Source organism: Arabidopsis thaliana, chromosome 3 (genome assembly GCF_000001735.4).
Source record: "Arabidopsis thaliana chromosome 3, partial sequence".
NCBI classification, from domain to species: Eukaryota; Viridiplantae; Streptophyta; class Magnoliopsida; order Brassicales; family Brassicaceae; genus Arabidopsis; species Arabidopsis thaliana.
This window is the reverse complement of record NC_003074.8, coordinates 5,614,962-5,629,444: the sequence shown is the minus strand read 5'-3', so window position 1 is coordinate 5,629,444 and position 14,483 is coordinate 5,614,962. Positions and strand designations below refer to the sequence as shown.

At 34.6% G+C, this 14,483-nt stretch overlaps 5 protein-coding genes and 1 long non-coding RNA gene across 8 annotated transcripts; 4 read left to right on the top strand and 2 right to left on the bottom strand.

The window, feature by feature from the left end:
- Window positions 1-587: 587 nt before the first annotated feature.
- DEG11 (DegP protease 11) lies at window positions 588-3,155 on the top strand (the record flags this gene model as incomplete). The annotated part of the gene is made up of 8 exons (NM_001338237.1): window positions 588-996; window positions 1,068-1,310; window positions 1,454-1,628; window positions 1,743-2,002; window positions 2,080-2,207; window positions 2,292-2,420; window positions 2,643-2,693; window positions 2,868-3,155. 8 exons carry the CDS (start codon window positions 588-590, stop codon window positions 3,153-3,155), a joined length of 1,683 nt encoding a protein of 560 aa, NP_001319569.1.
- A 770-nt stretch (window positions 3,156-3,925) lies between these two features.
- On the top strand, window positions 3,926-5,119 carry AT3G16530 (Legume lectin family protein). The gene has a single exon (NM_112525.3). The coding sequence runs from the start codon at window positions 4,029-4,031 to the stop codon at window positions 4,857-4,859; it is 831 nt and encodes a 276-aa protein (NP_188274.1). The 5' UTR covers window positions 3,926-4,028; the 3' UTR covers window positions 4,860-5,119.
- On the bottom strand, window positions 4,337-7,560 carry AT3G16525 (uncharacterized protein; the record flags this gene model as incomplete). Its single annotated transcript, NM_001338236.1, has 4 exons — window positions 7,552-7,560; window positions 5,164-5,205; window positions 4,535-4,692; window positions 4,337-4,467 (listed from the first exon to the last, which is right to left on the bottom strand). Exon 4 carries the CDS (start codon window positions 4,445-4,447, stop codon window positions 4,337-4,339), a length of 111 nt encoding a protein of 36 aa, NP_001325758.1. The 5' UTR covers window positions 4,448-4,467; window positions 4,535-4,692; window positions 5,164-5,205; window positions 7,552-7,560.
- A 915-nt stretch (window positions 7,561-8,475) lies between these two features.
- UGT88A1 (UDP-glucosyl transferase 88A1) lies at window positions 8,476-11,037 on the top strand. Of its 3 annotated transcripts, none has more exons than NM_180266.3 (3): window positions 8,572-9,725; window positions 9,816-10,037; window positions 10,594-11,037. In NM_180266.3, exons 1-3 carry the CDS (start codon window positions 8,612-8,614, stop codon window positions 10,596-10,598), a joined length of 1,341 nt encoding a protein of 446 aa, NP_850597.1. In that variant the 5' UTR covers window positions 8,572-8,611; the 3' UTR covers window positions 10,599-11,037. The 3 variants fall into 3 exon arrangements, with proteins under 3 accessions (NP_566550.1, NP_850597.1, NP_566549.1); NM_112523.1 differs by having other exon boundaries at window positions 8,591-9,725; window positions 10,619-10,900; NM_112524.4 differs by having other exon boundaries at window positions 8,476-9,725; window positions 9,816-11,037.
- An 85-nt stretch (window positions 11,038-11,122) lies between these two features.
- On the top strand, window positions 11,123-12,644 carry AT3G16510 (Calcium-dependent lipid-binding (CaLB domain) family protein). The gene has a single exon (NM_112522.4). It carries the CDS (start codon window positions 11,251-11,253, stop codon window positions 12,331-12,333), a length of 1,083 nt encoding a protein of 360 aa, NP_188272.1. The 5' UTR covers window positions 11,123-11,250; the 3' UTR covers window positions 12,334-12,644.
- Window positions 12,645-13,614: 970 nt separating this feature from the next.
- Window positions 13,615-14,091, bottom strand: AT3G03335. The gene has a single exon (NR_140991.1). It is a non-coding gene; the product is annotated as an other RNA (long non-coding RNA).
- Between the last annotated feature and the right edge of the window lie 392 nt (window positions 14,092-14,483).

The window sequence follows — 14,483 nt, the reverse complement described above, 5'->3', positions numbered from 1 at the left end:
AGACCATCCTTATTGATGGTTTCTTAACATAACTCTTATGTTAAGAGATATGTCTTATACATAACTAAAAAAAATGTCTTAAAGTCTCTTAAATAAGAGACTTTTGTTAGTTATAAGCCATTATAAGACCTGTCTCTTAACATAAGAATTGTCTTAAGAGATCATCAATAATGATGTTCTAAAAGCCCTTATTTAAGGAACAGTTCTACAAACAAATATACCTTTATCGTTTTATTGGTAGTCTGTATTAAAAAAAAATAGAATATAATTATAAGATTTAAATATTATTATTTTTTGGTTTTTTAGAGACTTTCATCGTCCCACTCGTTGGAGGTGGTCTTATACATCTACCGCTAGTTAAAAAAATGAATCTGCTGGTAAAGCCTTTGATGATTTGTTTAACCTTCAAAAAAAAAAAAAGGTTAAAGGTTCCTTGGAGAAAAAACAAACCAATTCTCTACGATAAGTTAAGGAAACTTTTGAAGACAAAAAATGGAAAAAATTTGATTAGAAAAGGAAGAGAAAAAAGGACTTCCTATTTTAAACAGTAGCACCAACCAGGGGTTCGATTTTCCAATAAGCTTGATATGTTTTTCCGGCCGTGTGTTCATACGGTGGGCCGGTACTCGAGAGCTCGGGTTCCTGGTTTACTCTCTTCTCTTTTCTTTTACCGAAGTTGCAATAATGTACTGACCAATTCACTGCCAACGGTAACAACGGCCGGCCGAGTTTCCAGATACGGATATATATGCAGGAGGAGCAGCACATCAGCAGCGGAGAGGGGTGTGTTTCTTCCATTTGCGTTAACTTGCCGAAGAAATATCCACTCAATACATGAAGATGAGAAGAAGCTAGAACGGTGGAAGAAAATAGAAGAAAGTCATCCTCTTGATGAATTGGTGCTGGATTCGGTTGTAAAGGTATTCTCTAACTCTACCGAGTATAGCAAATCCAAACCTTGGAAGACTCTTGACCAAAAATCATCCAGGGGCACTGGTATGTGACTATACTTATCTCAAAGCTCACTTCAAAGTTGTTATTTTTATGGCTTGAAATTGATGTTCTAGGATTTGCAATCGCCGGAAGGAAAATTCTTACGAACGCTCATGTGGTGATGGCTATGAATGATCACACATTCGTGGACGTCAAAAGACATGGCTCTCAAATCAAATACAAAGCAAAAGTTCAAAAGATTTCACATGAATGTGATTTGGCCATCTTGGAGATCGATAGTGACGAGTTTTGGAAGGGTATGAATCCCTTGGAGCTTGGAGACATACCACCTCTCCAAGAAGTTGTGTCCGTTGTTGGTAATAAATCATATGGAGACATATCATGCATGTTTCCTACAATCTTATAATTCATATTCCAATATACCATAAAATTATGCTAAATGATGAAATTTTTCTTATGATTTGGTTAGTAGAATTATATTAATGTGCTCAAAATGCAGGTGGTGAAAATATCTGCATTACAAAAGGTCTAGTACTTAGAGTTGAAACTAGAATATACGATTACAGTGACAGTGATCTGCTATCAATACAGATTGATGCAACTATCAACGATGAAAATAGTGGTGGCCCGGTGATTATGGGAAACAAAGTCGTTGGTGTGGTATATGAAATAGGGTAAGTTGAAAGCTAAACTGTAAATCTTAGATAATCAATTTACATACATTTGTATCAAGAGGTGGGGGAAACTCTTTAACTTTTTTTTTTTTGGGGTGTGGTTTTTACATGCAGTTTTGTGATCCCAACTCCAATAATTAAGCATTTCATAACTAGTGTTCAAGAGAGCAGACAATATTCTTGTTTCGGCTCATTGGATCTTTCATATCAATCTCTCGAAAATGTTCAAATCCGTAATCATTTCAAGATGAGCCATGAAATGACAGGAATTCTTATTAACAAAATAAACTCGTCGTCGGGGGCTTACAAAATTTTGAGAAAAGACGACATTATTCTTGCAATTGATGGTGTTCCAATAGGAAATGATGAGAAAGGTAATGATATTGGTAATAGATATTGCTTAATGGTCTTCTCCATATTTACTTGTGAAGTGAGTTTCTGTTTGATGCAGTTCCTTTCCAAAACAAAAGACGGATAGATTTCAGCTACTTGGTTTCTATGAAGAAACCAGGTGAAAAAGCCTTAGTTAAAGTTTTACGAAACGGAAAAGAGTATGAGTACAATATCAGTCTAAAACCGGTAAATCATCGTCTGTTATATTTTATAAATTGTTTGGCCCTGCTCGTTCACATTTTGTTCTGAACTACTTTCTTTTGTACACAGGTGAAACCAAACTTTACAGTGCAACAATTTTATAATGTTCCAAGTTACTACATATTTGGGGGTTTTGTTTTTGTGCCTCTCACTAAAACATATCTTGATAGTGAACATCACCAAGTCAAAATTTCCGAGGTTTGCATCTTTCTTTGTCCACGATACTATTTGTTTTTTTTTTCTCTTTAATTCAATCATGTTTAATTTGAATCTGAGTTTGGTAGAAAGAATGAGGATATGTAGAGCTACTAAAGATGCTATTTTTCTTAACAATAAAAGCATGTTTAGTTTAAAAATATGTCTTCTTTTCAATATAACATTTAGGCATTGCACTTAGAGAGAAATTGTTTCTTGGTGTAGAGATTAGCAGATGACATCAACGAAGGATACCAAAGTTTATATGGTGCTCAGGTAATTTATTTATTACTTGTTCTTGAGAGTTTCTTGGTGAAAGCTAACTGAAACGCCATTAGTTTGTCTCAACTTTGAATCTAACGATAAAAACGATAGAAAGATAAACATGGTTCCAAATTTTGTGCAATTATTATGTCTAGGAAAAGATATTAATAGTTGTGGTGGGAACAGGTGGAGAAAGTGAACGGAGTGGAAGTAAAGAATCTTAAGCATCTATGCGAGCTAATAGAGGAATGTAGCACCGAAGATTTGAGGCTGGAGTTTAAAAATCATAAGGTTTTGGTCCTCAACTATGAATCTGCTAAAAAGGCAACGTTACAAATCTTGGAACGTCACAAAATAAAGTCGGTCATATCAAAGGACATTTGTCTTCCTATGTTGCTTGATGATCCGTTCAAAGACAATAAGATCAACCTTCTTCCTTGGAGTGTTCTTCCTTTGATGTTTGATTTTTCCTAATAAACAAGGATTGATTTCAAAAGGAGTTACATGACTAGCTATCACATGGAGAATATAATGAAAGAATGAAGACCATTCATACGTAGAAGAAGACATCTTCCAAGTTAAACTAAATAAACATATGTGTGTTCTTATTTTTCTCAACGGATATGTGTTTTAATTGAGGTTTGTAATTGGTTTAAGAGAAAGTGTTTTCTTATCAATGGTTTTTTTTTTTTTTTATGTTTGTTGAATCAAAGAGATTTCACGTAAAAGTTAAAACGTGTTATCTTAATTATTAGCATGATTACTTTTATCTTTCTTTTTTATCAAAAAACTTTTTAATGAGATTGCCAAACGTTTTTTTGCATCCACGTAAACTCCTCTGAACGTAAACTTTTCCAGAGTGTATTTATGTGGACGTCAGAAAAACGTATTTTGCATCCACGTAACGAAAATAGTTCATATAAACTAAAAGTGGCTATGTCTTACAGATATGTACACGACGCATGAAATTCGTAATGTTTCGTAGAGAAAGGGGACAAGAAAATATAATTAATCAATTATTATTCAAAACAATTTATAATCGATTTTTTTTTTTTCTTATAATTAATTATTACTCGAATCAATTATATTTTATCAAAAGAATAAAATTAATTTGTTCATGACATCTGATGGGTCCATTTTCACTGCTAGGCCCTTTGTGGTGGCGTCCGATCTGAATCGAATCCACTTGGCTTAATTTATTTGACCATTTTTCGAAGTATAAATTTGAATATTCAAACTCGATGGCTTACGTTATCCCTTATATAAACACATTATCAACCTCCAAATATTTTCATCATCAATCTTTCAATCACAAAAAACAACAACACCAAAAAAAAAACGCACACAATGCAGATTCACAAACTCTGTTTTCTTGTTCTGTTCTTAGCTAACGCAGCTTTTGCCGTCAAATTCAACTTCGATTCCTTCGATGGCAGCAACTTGTTATTCCTAGGAGACGCAGAGCTTGGTCCTTCCTCTGATGGTGTAAGCCGATCCGGAGCTTTATCCATGACCCGAGACGAGAACCCATTCTCTCATGGTCAAGGTCTTTACATCAATCAAATCCCATTCAAACCTTCAAACACTTCTTCTCCTTTTTCATTTGAAACTTCTTTCACTTTCTCCATCACTCCTCGCACCAAACCTAACTCCGGTCAAGGTTTCGCCTTCATCATAACCCCGGAAGCTGATAACTCCGGTGCTTCAGATGGCGGATATCTCGGAATCCTCAACAAAACCAACGATGGAAAGCCAGAGAACCACATCTTGGCTATCGAATTCGATACTTTTCAGAACAAAGAGTTTCTAGACATTAGTGGTAACCATGTTGGAGTTAACATCAACTCAATGACTTCTCTTGTCGCTGAGAAAGCTGGTTACTGGGTTCAGACAAGAGTCGGGAAAAGGAAAGTTTGGTCGTTTAAAGATGTGAATCTTAGCAGTGGAGAGAGGTTCAAGGCTTGGGTTGAGTTCAGAAACAAAGACTCTACGATTACGGTTACACTCGCGCCTGAAAACGTTAAGAAACCTAAGCGGGCTTTGATCGAAGCTCCCAGAGTGCTCAATGAAGTTCTTCTTCAAAACATGTACGCCGGTTTTGCTGGTTCCATGGGACGTGCCGTTGAGCGTCACGATATTTGGAGCTGGTCGTTTGAAAACGCCGCCAAAAACAACTAAACCGGTTTGGTTCTGTTTATAGGCTAAGTATCGTTTGTTTTGTTTTTACTTTTTTAGTAATTGCTGCATACTACTCAGTGGTAACTAGAGTGAATAATTATGGTTTGAATAAAACAAGCCAAGTGCGTGGTTTCATTACTCCGGATTGCCATATTTGTATTCAGTCTGATTAATTCAGATATCTCAATAAAAAGAACTTTGTTTTCATGTATTTTATAACTGATTAACTAGATTTGCTTGAACCACATGATTTACTAGGAAACATCGATTTATGTTCCAAATCCAAGTCAACATCATTCAATACCTCTAGACGTCTTCGTAATGTATCGGTCATGGATAAATATTTCTATTGATCGAAAATGATAAAATAAACCAAACAGAGCAAAAACTTTCATTCACCCAATGAAAACGGTTTATGTTAATATAAAAAGACAATAATTAGTTTTCCCATGCAAAAGATTACTAGATCATAACCCGTGCTATACAGCACAGACATTAATATTTTTTATAAATTAAATTGTATATTTTATTCGAATTACACAAGAAATAGTATAGTATAAAAATGATGCCATAATATTTTTCAATGTTTGTACTATTTGCATATAATGCTGCATTAGATTGACTTTGTTTAAAAATGTTATTTTTATAATAAATACAACATATGTAGTTTTAAGTAAATGTGTAAAATTTGTATACAAGTTGTTTTGGTAAGAAACATGTTTTCTTTGTATTAAAGGATATAATTTTTGGCATAACTTAGAATTAGTCTTTGTATAGTATTTTGGTTATATATGTGAACCTAATTGGGGCCTATATTAGATTATCTTTAATAGGGCTAACGAAAGAACGGACCCGATAACCAACCTAATACCCGAACCAAAAAACCGGGTTAAGGCGGGTTAAAATTTTAGGAAATTTCCTTATTGGGTAGAGTTTTAGTAAACCCGTGGATATCTGATTGGTCCGTAAATTACCCGTTACCCAAAAAGAGTATTCAAAAATCCAAACATTAATTTAATATCTAAAATATTAATTATATTTAATCGTAATATTATCTAATTATCTAAGATTATAATTATAAATCTAAATATATCAATTAATTTTGGACCTAAATATTTAAAACAACTAAACTATTCAAAAATTATTTGTTATGTTTGTAAAAATTTAGTAAAATATATTCAAATATAATTAAATTTATTAAAACTTAACAAATTTAAAAGTTTTTTTTTTGTTTGGAGACCCGCTATCTACATACAAATTTCTCGTTTCTATTTTTTTTGGTATTTTTAGGGTCTGAAACGTTTTGTGCAAACTGACCCAAACCCAACTGGATCCGACCCGAACCAGAACCGAATATTTAGAATTATTCTATTAGGTAGTAAATCATATACCCATTAATCCCAAACCCGAACGAGTTCTACCCGAATTCGAATGAGTTACTCATATGCCCAATCTTATTCTCTGATTTAATTATCTAAAAACTCCCAAAAAAAACATATGTTTTGCTGACTACTTTTTATTCAAAAAAATTTACATCCTCTTCTGCCAAAATCATTTCATAAGACATCCCAAAACCCTTGGAATAATGATTCCATGAATGAAGAATCCTAATTTGAATATACCAAGAGGTTTTGAAAGGTTTTAAGTTTTTGATAGGTGTGTATGTGAGAAGGTACATACATCGTGATGGTAATCTGCTTATTTATAATTTTAACTTGCAGTATACCGCAGGTAGGCTTATATTTTAGTTAAACTAAAAACTTTTATTGTAAAGATGATTATAAATATATGATATTATTTTATTTGATTTTAAATGTATAGTAAACTGCGAGTTGTATATGTTTTGTTGATATTATTTATATTGTTTAGTGTTTAAAATTATACACTTGTATTTTGATTGTTAATTTTAGAGTTTCACTTGTAGTATACCATCTTGTATTAATATCGATTTAAACCCGTCAATTCTAGGATTTTCCAGCTTGTATTAAAAATTGAATCACATCATACATATAAAAATATATAATATGTTATTAATTATTGTAATATATAAGATTATAAATTTTTAAAATAATATTATGAAATTGAATATAAATATTCAAATTATGACTCAGTACTCAGTAGAAAATTTTCTTAAATCTATTTTTGACCCGTTATAATATTTTTCATGTATTGAACAGTTTATATTCTTTTTAAAAATTCAAGTTATGTCATATGCGAAAAAAATATAATTATTTTTTATAACGATAGTATTATTTTTTGCAAAAATAGAATCATATAAAGATGAGAGGTGAACTATAATAATTAATAAAAAATTAATATGATAATTTAGATATCAAATCTAATTTGTTGATTTTAATTGGTTACTTTTTTGGAAATTAATAATGTATTTCGTTTTTAATTAAATTTAATTAATTAAATTAGTATTTGACTTTTTAATTTTTAAAGAGATGAATTAATTTACTCTTTAAATTTTATTTCTAATGGCATACTTATGTAATTACTTACAAAAAATAAGATTACATTTAAAATGTACTTTCCAAATAATATAGTAGGGATAGACGTGGAATGACTTGAATGATACAAGAGACATGAATTAAATATGTTCCATTAATTAAGGCACACTGTATAATGGAATCAATTATTCGAATTCAATAAAATTGATTTTTCTAAATTGAGTTTGGATAGGTAAAACCTTAATCATATTTAAAAAAAAATTGTAAGATCTTGGAACGTCATAACGAACTTTCAATCGTATATAAAGACTCTCGGTCAGTGAGACAGTCACTAGTTTTGCGAAGAAAGTTTAAGACTTTTTATTATGAGTATTTATTGTGTTGAACATAACAAATGTTAAGATATGTTAGTTTTTTCAGTGGCGAACCCATGTATGCCACTGATATCATGGACCAATAAATGATATGATCATGAAATTTTTGGTTGATCATTGTACAAAATAGGTCTTTGGCATAATTGGTAGTATTTGATCACCTCCATAGTATCAAGTCTTGAGTTTGATGACCATCCCTTGCAACAATTATGTCTCTTTGCTTTCTGAAGATAATTTCCTTTCAAAATATCATAATTACACTTTCTTTTTCATTTAGTTTATGCTTCATTTCTCTTAGATACGTTCTCTTTGAAGTATTAACTTCCATTACAAACACTTTATGAGTTTTTCCTATGAATTAAGAATTGACAAAAATTGTTAAGTCAACACCAAATACTTTCAGCACACACATACCTAACCATGTTTATGACGTCATTATGTGAGATTTAAAATACTTAACATGTTTCAATGTGGTTGAATTAAGCATATTGCCGAATGATTCAGCTTAAGATTGTTGATACAATTTTCTAATATGTTCTCACCGTAAAAATATTATAATCGTTTATAGATATATTGTATGAAAAAAACATTAAATGTATTTATAATTTACATTTTAAATGATTTAAATGTATATATATCTAAACAAAAATATATTAGATTTATTTAACCCCGGTAAAAGAAATTCTCGCTGTTTTGTGACTACAAAGTCTAAAACTTTTGACTTGTGACATTATTTTGTCGAGAGGTGCAACCATTATCCATGGATCATATCATCTATTGGTCCATCTGATTTTATGTCACTTTCCTCCAAAAAAAGTTAATGAAAATCATATCTAACATTCAAAGAGACGTGTGACAGTTAACCATATCATCATTATTAACTTTCCAATTCTTGCAACAAATCTCACAAACCTTAGGAAGAGCCATGGGTGAAGAAGCTATAGTTCTGTATCCTGCACCACCAATAGGTCACTTAGTGTCCATGGTTGAGTTAGGTAAAACCATCCTCTCCAAAAACCCATCTCTCTCCATCCACATTATCTTAGTTCCACCGCCTTATCAGCCGGAATCAACCGCCACTTACATCTCCTCCGTCTCCTCCTCCTTCCCTTCAATAACCTTCCACCATCTTCCCGCCGTCACACCGTACTCCTCCTCCTCCACCTCTCGCCACCACCACGAATCTCTCCTCCTAGAGATCCTCTGTTTTAGCAACCCAAGTGTCCACCGAACTCTTTTCTCACTCTCTCGGAATTTCAATGTCCGAGCAATGATCATCGATTTCTTCTGCACCGCCGTTTTAGACATCACCGCTGACTTCACGTTCCCGGTTTACTTCTTCTACACCTCTGGAGCCGCATGTCTCGCCTTTTCCTTCTATCTCCCGACCATCGACGAAACAACCCCCGGAAAAAACCTCAAAGACATTCCTACAGTTCATATCCCCGGCGTTCCTCCGATGAAGGGCTCCGATATGCCTAAGGCGGTGCTCGAACGAGACGATGAGGTCTACGATGTTTTTATAATGTTCGGTAAACAGCTCTCGAAGTCGTCAGGGATTATTATCAATACGTTTGATGCTTTAGAAAACAGAGCCATCAAGGCCATAACAGAGGAGCTCTGTTTTCGCAATATTTATCCAATTGGACCGCTCATTGTAAACGGAAGAATCGAAGATAGAAACGACAACAAGGCAGTTTCTTGTCTCAATTGGCTGGATTCGCAGCCGGAAAAGAGTGTTGTGTTTCTCTGTTTTGGAAGCTTAGGTTTGTTCTCAAAAGAACAGGTGATAGAGATTGCTGTTGGTTTAGAGAAAAGTGGGCAGAGATTCTTGTGGGTGGTCCGTAATCCACCCGAGTTAGAAAAGACAGAACTGGATTTGAAATCACTCTTACCAGAAGGATTCTTAAGCCGAACCGAAGACAAAGGGATGGTCGTGAAATCATGGGCTCCGCAAGTTCCGGTTCTGAATCATAAAGCAGTCGGGGGATTCGTCACTCATTGCGGTTGGAATTCAATTCTTGAAGCTGTTTGTGCTGGTAAATAATGTATATATATACACATTTTTCGATTATATATATGCTTAAAATGTTCATTGTGGTTAATTGAATTGGTTTACTATATAATAGGTGTGCCGATGGTGGCTTGGCCGTTGTACGCTGAGCAGAGGTTTAATAGAGTGATGATTGTGGATGAGATCAAGATTGCGATTTCGATGAATGAATCAGAGACGGGTTTCGTGAGCTCTACAGAGGTGGAGAAACGAGTCCAAGAGATAATTGGGGAGTGTCCGGTTAGGGAGCGAACCATGGCTATGAAGAACGCAGCCGAATTAGCCTTGACAGAAACTGGTTCGTCTCATACCGCATTAACTACTTTACTCCAGTCGTGGAGCCCAAAGTGATCTTTGAAATTAAGTCTTGCATCAATTAATAACTTTGTAGTCTCTCAGAATCATGTCTTTGGGGGTTATTCGTTTTACTAGTTCAAAGTTATGTCTCTGAGACCGCAGATGGAAAGAACAATTTATATCGTTTGTCGTTGTCCTGTGTGCGTTTGTTCATCATTGAACTCAGCAAACCGAACCATGCCGATACATCACACTGAAAATTTTTGCAATAAATTTTGGCTTTCGTGCATTACAAGAAAGGATGGATCAAGTTTGCATGCGTAGTAAGGAAGAGTGAAGTTTTCGTACTCGTGAATACGACAAGGTTGATGTATAACAAATTAACAAGATCAGTTTGTTGAAGTCCCATTTGGTAGTTCCTTGAGAGGTTTTTAGATGTACCTTAGGAATCAAGGAATTCGTTGCTTTGCGACTTCTGACTTGTGTGATAAGTGAGATTAGTGACTCCGTTTGACGTACATATTTTTTTTAACCGGATTTATATTCTAATTTAACAGAGTGATGATTTTGAATGAAATCAAGATTGCAATTCCGATGGATGAATCAGACATGGGTTTCGTGAGCTCAACGGAGGTGGTGAATCGAGACCGCGAGGTACTGCTGGATGGTCCGGTTAGGAAGAAAACCAAAGAACGCAGCCGAATCAGCCTTGGCAGAAACCGGTTCATCTCATGCCGTGTTGACTACGTTACTCCTCAGTCATGGAGCCCAAAATGTTCTTAAAAATCAAGCCTTGTAGTATTAATTAATGGTAGGAATGTTTCTAAACTTATAAATTCCCATATCTCTAATGAATGATCTTTGAAATTATGTCATTGCATCAATTAATGGTAGAAAAATACTAGAAATTTAACTCTTGTATCAAATTAAAGTTTCCGCGTCAGTGCAAAGAAATCTGATTGGAAGACAAAACTTGATTAAAGACGTGTCAAAGATCTGTGCAAATCAACGCCTAAGATTGATTTTCTATATAGCTAAAAGGAAAAATCTTCTACTGTCCACTAGATACACATCTGTTTATGTTAATTTTCCGATTATTTAAGAGAAGCTTCGGTTACATAAATATTATTTTACGCGTAGATTCTTTTATATAATCTATTTTTGACGGAATCAATAATCATCTCCTTCTCTTTCGATCCCTCTCTGCCTTAGCCATGGCGAATCTTACCTTAGAGCTCAACGTTTACTCAGCAAAAGATCTTGAAAATGTCAACCTCATCACAAAAATGGACGTATACGCCGTCGTTTGGATCACCGGCGATGATTCTCGGAAGAATCATAAGGAGAAAACCCCCATCGATCGCACCGGAGAATCTGAGCCTACTTGGAATCACACCGTCAAATTTTCCGTTGATCAAAGGTTAGCACACGAAGGTCGTTTAACCCTCGTCGTGAAATTGGTCTGCGATCGGATCTTCGGCGACAAAGATCTCGGAGAGGTCCAAGTCCCGGTTCTTGAGCTTCTTCATGGTTCTTCGTCGCCGTCATCTAACGGTGACGGTCAGGGGATGATGAGATTTGTTACGTATCAGGTCAGAACTCCGTTTGGAAAAGGTCAAGGCTCGTTGACTTTTTCGTACCGGTTCGATTCACCGACATTTAAACCGGATCAACCGGTTTCATCACACGTTTTCCACCAGGATCCACCGGTATCATCATCACACGTTTACACGAATCCGATGGATATACCGTCTGATTTCTCGTCGGCGACGACAAATTATCCTCCGCCGCAATCGTCTGAAGCAAATTTCTATCCACCATTATCATCGATTGGATATCCTCCGTCGTCTCCGCCGCAACATTATTCCTCACCGCCGTACCCGTACCCGAACCCGTATCAGTACCATTCTCATTACCCGGAACAGCCAGTCGCTGTTTATCCACCTCCGCCACCCTCTGCATCGAATTTATATCCTCCGCCGTATTACAGTACTTCTCCGCCGCAGCATCAATCCTATCCGCCGCCTCCCGGCCATTCGTTCCACCAAACGCAACCGTCACAGTCGTTTCACGGGTTCGCGCCTTCGTCTCCGCAGAATCAGCACGGGTATGGTTATCCGCCGCCGACGTCACCGGGATATGGATACGGTTGTCCGACTACACAAGTGCCGCCGAAGAATAATAATAATAAACCAGGGCTTGGGCTTGGGCTTGGAGTGGGAGCTGGGCTTCTGGGAGGAGCATTGGGTGGGCTCTTAATCAGTGATATAGTATCCGACATTGGTTTTGATTTTTAACCTTTTTAATAACTTGTGAAAATTAAGAAACTCCTTTTTTCCTGCTTTTTTTTTCTTTCTAATTGTTTGTCGTGTTGTCGATAATTAACAAAATAATATCTACAATTTTGTTTACCACTTAATAATCATATTAGATAATAATAATCACTGAGTAAATTAATATCAATGTTTACAAAATCTATTGTATATGTTATTTATCGGTTTTATTTTATCCCTGTTATGTATAAAAATAAGATTTTCCCATAGAAACAATTATAATTTGTTGAATAATAGTTTTGCTCTTGCTTAAACAACAAATAATCATACTTGTTAAATCAATGAAATTCAGCTGTTAAAAAACAAATAATCATATACATTGTTATAGGTTATTATAAATAGACAACTCATAATTTGTGAGATTGTATATTTTAAACCATCCATGAATTTTTAATTATTTTACTTTGATATGTAAAAACTCCACTTGCGTAAGAGGTGAAGCCTTCTGGAATACAAGTCTGATAAGAAGAGATGAGAAAAAAAAAAAAAAAAATTAGTTTTCTATAGTCTACTCTAAATATGCAAATACAAGCACCCAAAAACATGAACAAAATTTTGAAGAAAGGAGTACAATCAAATATGCAAGGCATGATTTTTTTTCATTCAACTCTAAGAAACTTGCATTATATATGTGATAAATTCACAAAACTACTAGTATTAGTAGTCAAAACTCAATAGTCAACCCATTTTTCCATAAAGGCATGAAGTTCATGAACATTGATGATCAACAATTGGGCTCATTTTCAGCGTGATTTTCATGGGCCAGTTATACTAGAGGATCAGTTCAGACCTTATCCATATTTGGATTATTTTTTCTTTTATTCCTCTTTTTATTTTGTTAAAATGATATCAATTTCTTACATATACTCCTTTTTTAGTTCACTAAAAAAATTAGTGAGTGGATAAAAATAATTTTATTTCTTGGTGAAAATTCTAGGAAGAGCATCATTGACACCACCACTATTCTCACTTGCTTTTCTTTATTTCCCTTGATATGACATTCAATTCACGAGTTGTTTTTTTGTTCCTTTTCTCCTGAGTCGGCTACTTTTTTAATCGGATGCTTTGCTTTGTACTCTTTTAATCACAGCCGTCACATTTGCTATATCTCTATTCACTTCTACGGCTTTGATTAAAGCCCAAATTTAAACCTTATCGTACGATCTCAAAATCTTGTGCAACTTCAACATGTGTCCACTGTCTAGTTTGTCTGTGCGGATCTAGTTAGTGCGGTTAAGTTAAACCGGAGAGGTTCAGGTTATGTTAACCATGGTTAAGGTTTTGTCTGACAGTGAGGGAAGAAAGTCACGGAGTTGGGTAAAACGGCGACAAGATATGACTAGAGACACACTCCTTCTTCAATTTCCTAAATTACCCTTCCTTACTTGACCGGAACTCTCACTCGAGATTTTTCTACGTCGGCTTTATCGTAATATCGGTGTCACACGTACGTGGGAGAGACATGTACATTCTTTTCCCCCTCCTGAAAAACCAAATAAAATAGCTTCAATCTTTGGTTGAAAAACTTGAAATATGTTCTTGATTTACGCTGCAAAATTATGTACATTTTTTAAGATCAAAGGACCAACTACAATTGTTTCTGCTAAAGTCTTTTCTTTTGTTATTTTTATCAAAATATGTTGATTTTGTAGATTTGAGAAAAGAAAATTTTTGATTAGGAAAAACAAACAAACAGTTGACTATTTACTTGGTTGGGGAAGCAAATTAAATTATACCATCGTAATCCACACGTACACATTGTTTTTAACTTTTGACAAAATAATTGTTTAGCTACCTAACAAATTGACATATTGTGTGGCAAATTTATAAATAAATAATTACATATATCTCACTGAGACGCCATGCAGATTCGTATGTTTATACAATGCCTCACCCATTTCTTGAATTCTCTCAATTGATCTTCCCATGATGTTCATTTATTATTTGCTTTATGTATATCTTTGTAGAATGGTAGTATTACTATTAAAGTATCAAATTACCATGACGACCTATAGAAAAATGTTTTTAGAAAAGCATAGGGATATGTGTCTTATGGACAGTGGATAAGAGAGTGGTCCTAAAAACAGACCATAAATTATGGGATCTTCCCTTAG

Excerpts from the sequence above, each read along its gene's own strand:
- AT3G16530 (NM_112525.3), top strand. The coding sequence starts at position 4,029 with ATGCAGATTCACAAACTCTGTTTTCTTGTTCTGTTCTTAGCTAACGCA.
- UGT88A1 (NM_112524.4), top strand. The coding sequence starts at position 8,612 with ATGGGTGAAGAAGCTATAGTTCTGTATCCTGCACCACCAATAGGTCAC. Across the intron at positions 9,726-9,815 it reads TCTTGAAGCTGTTTGTGCTG|GTGTGCCGATGGTGGCTTGG; the intron begins GTAAATAATGTA and ends ACTATATAATAG.
- AT3G16510 (NM_112522.4), top strand. The coding sequence starts at position 11,251 with ATGGCGAATCTTACCTTAGAGCTCAACGTTTACTCAGCAAAAGATCTT.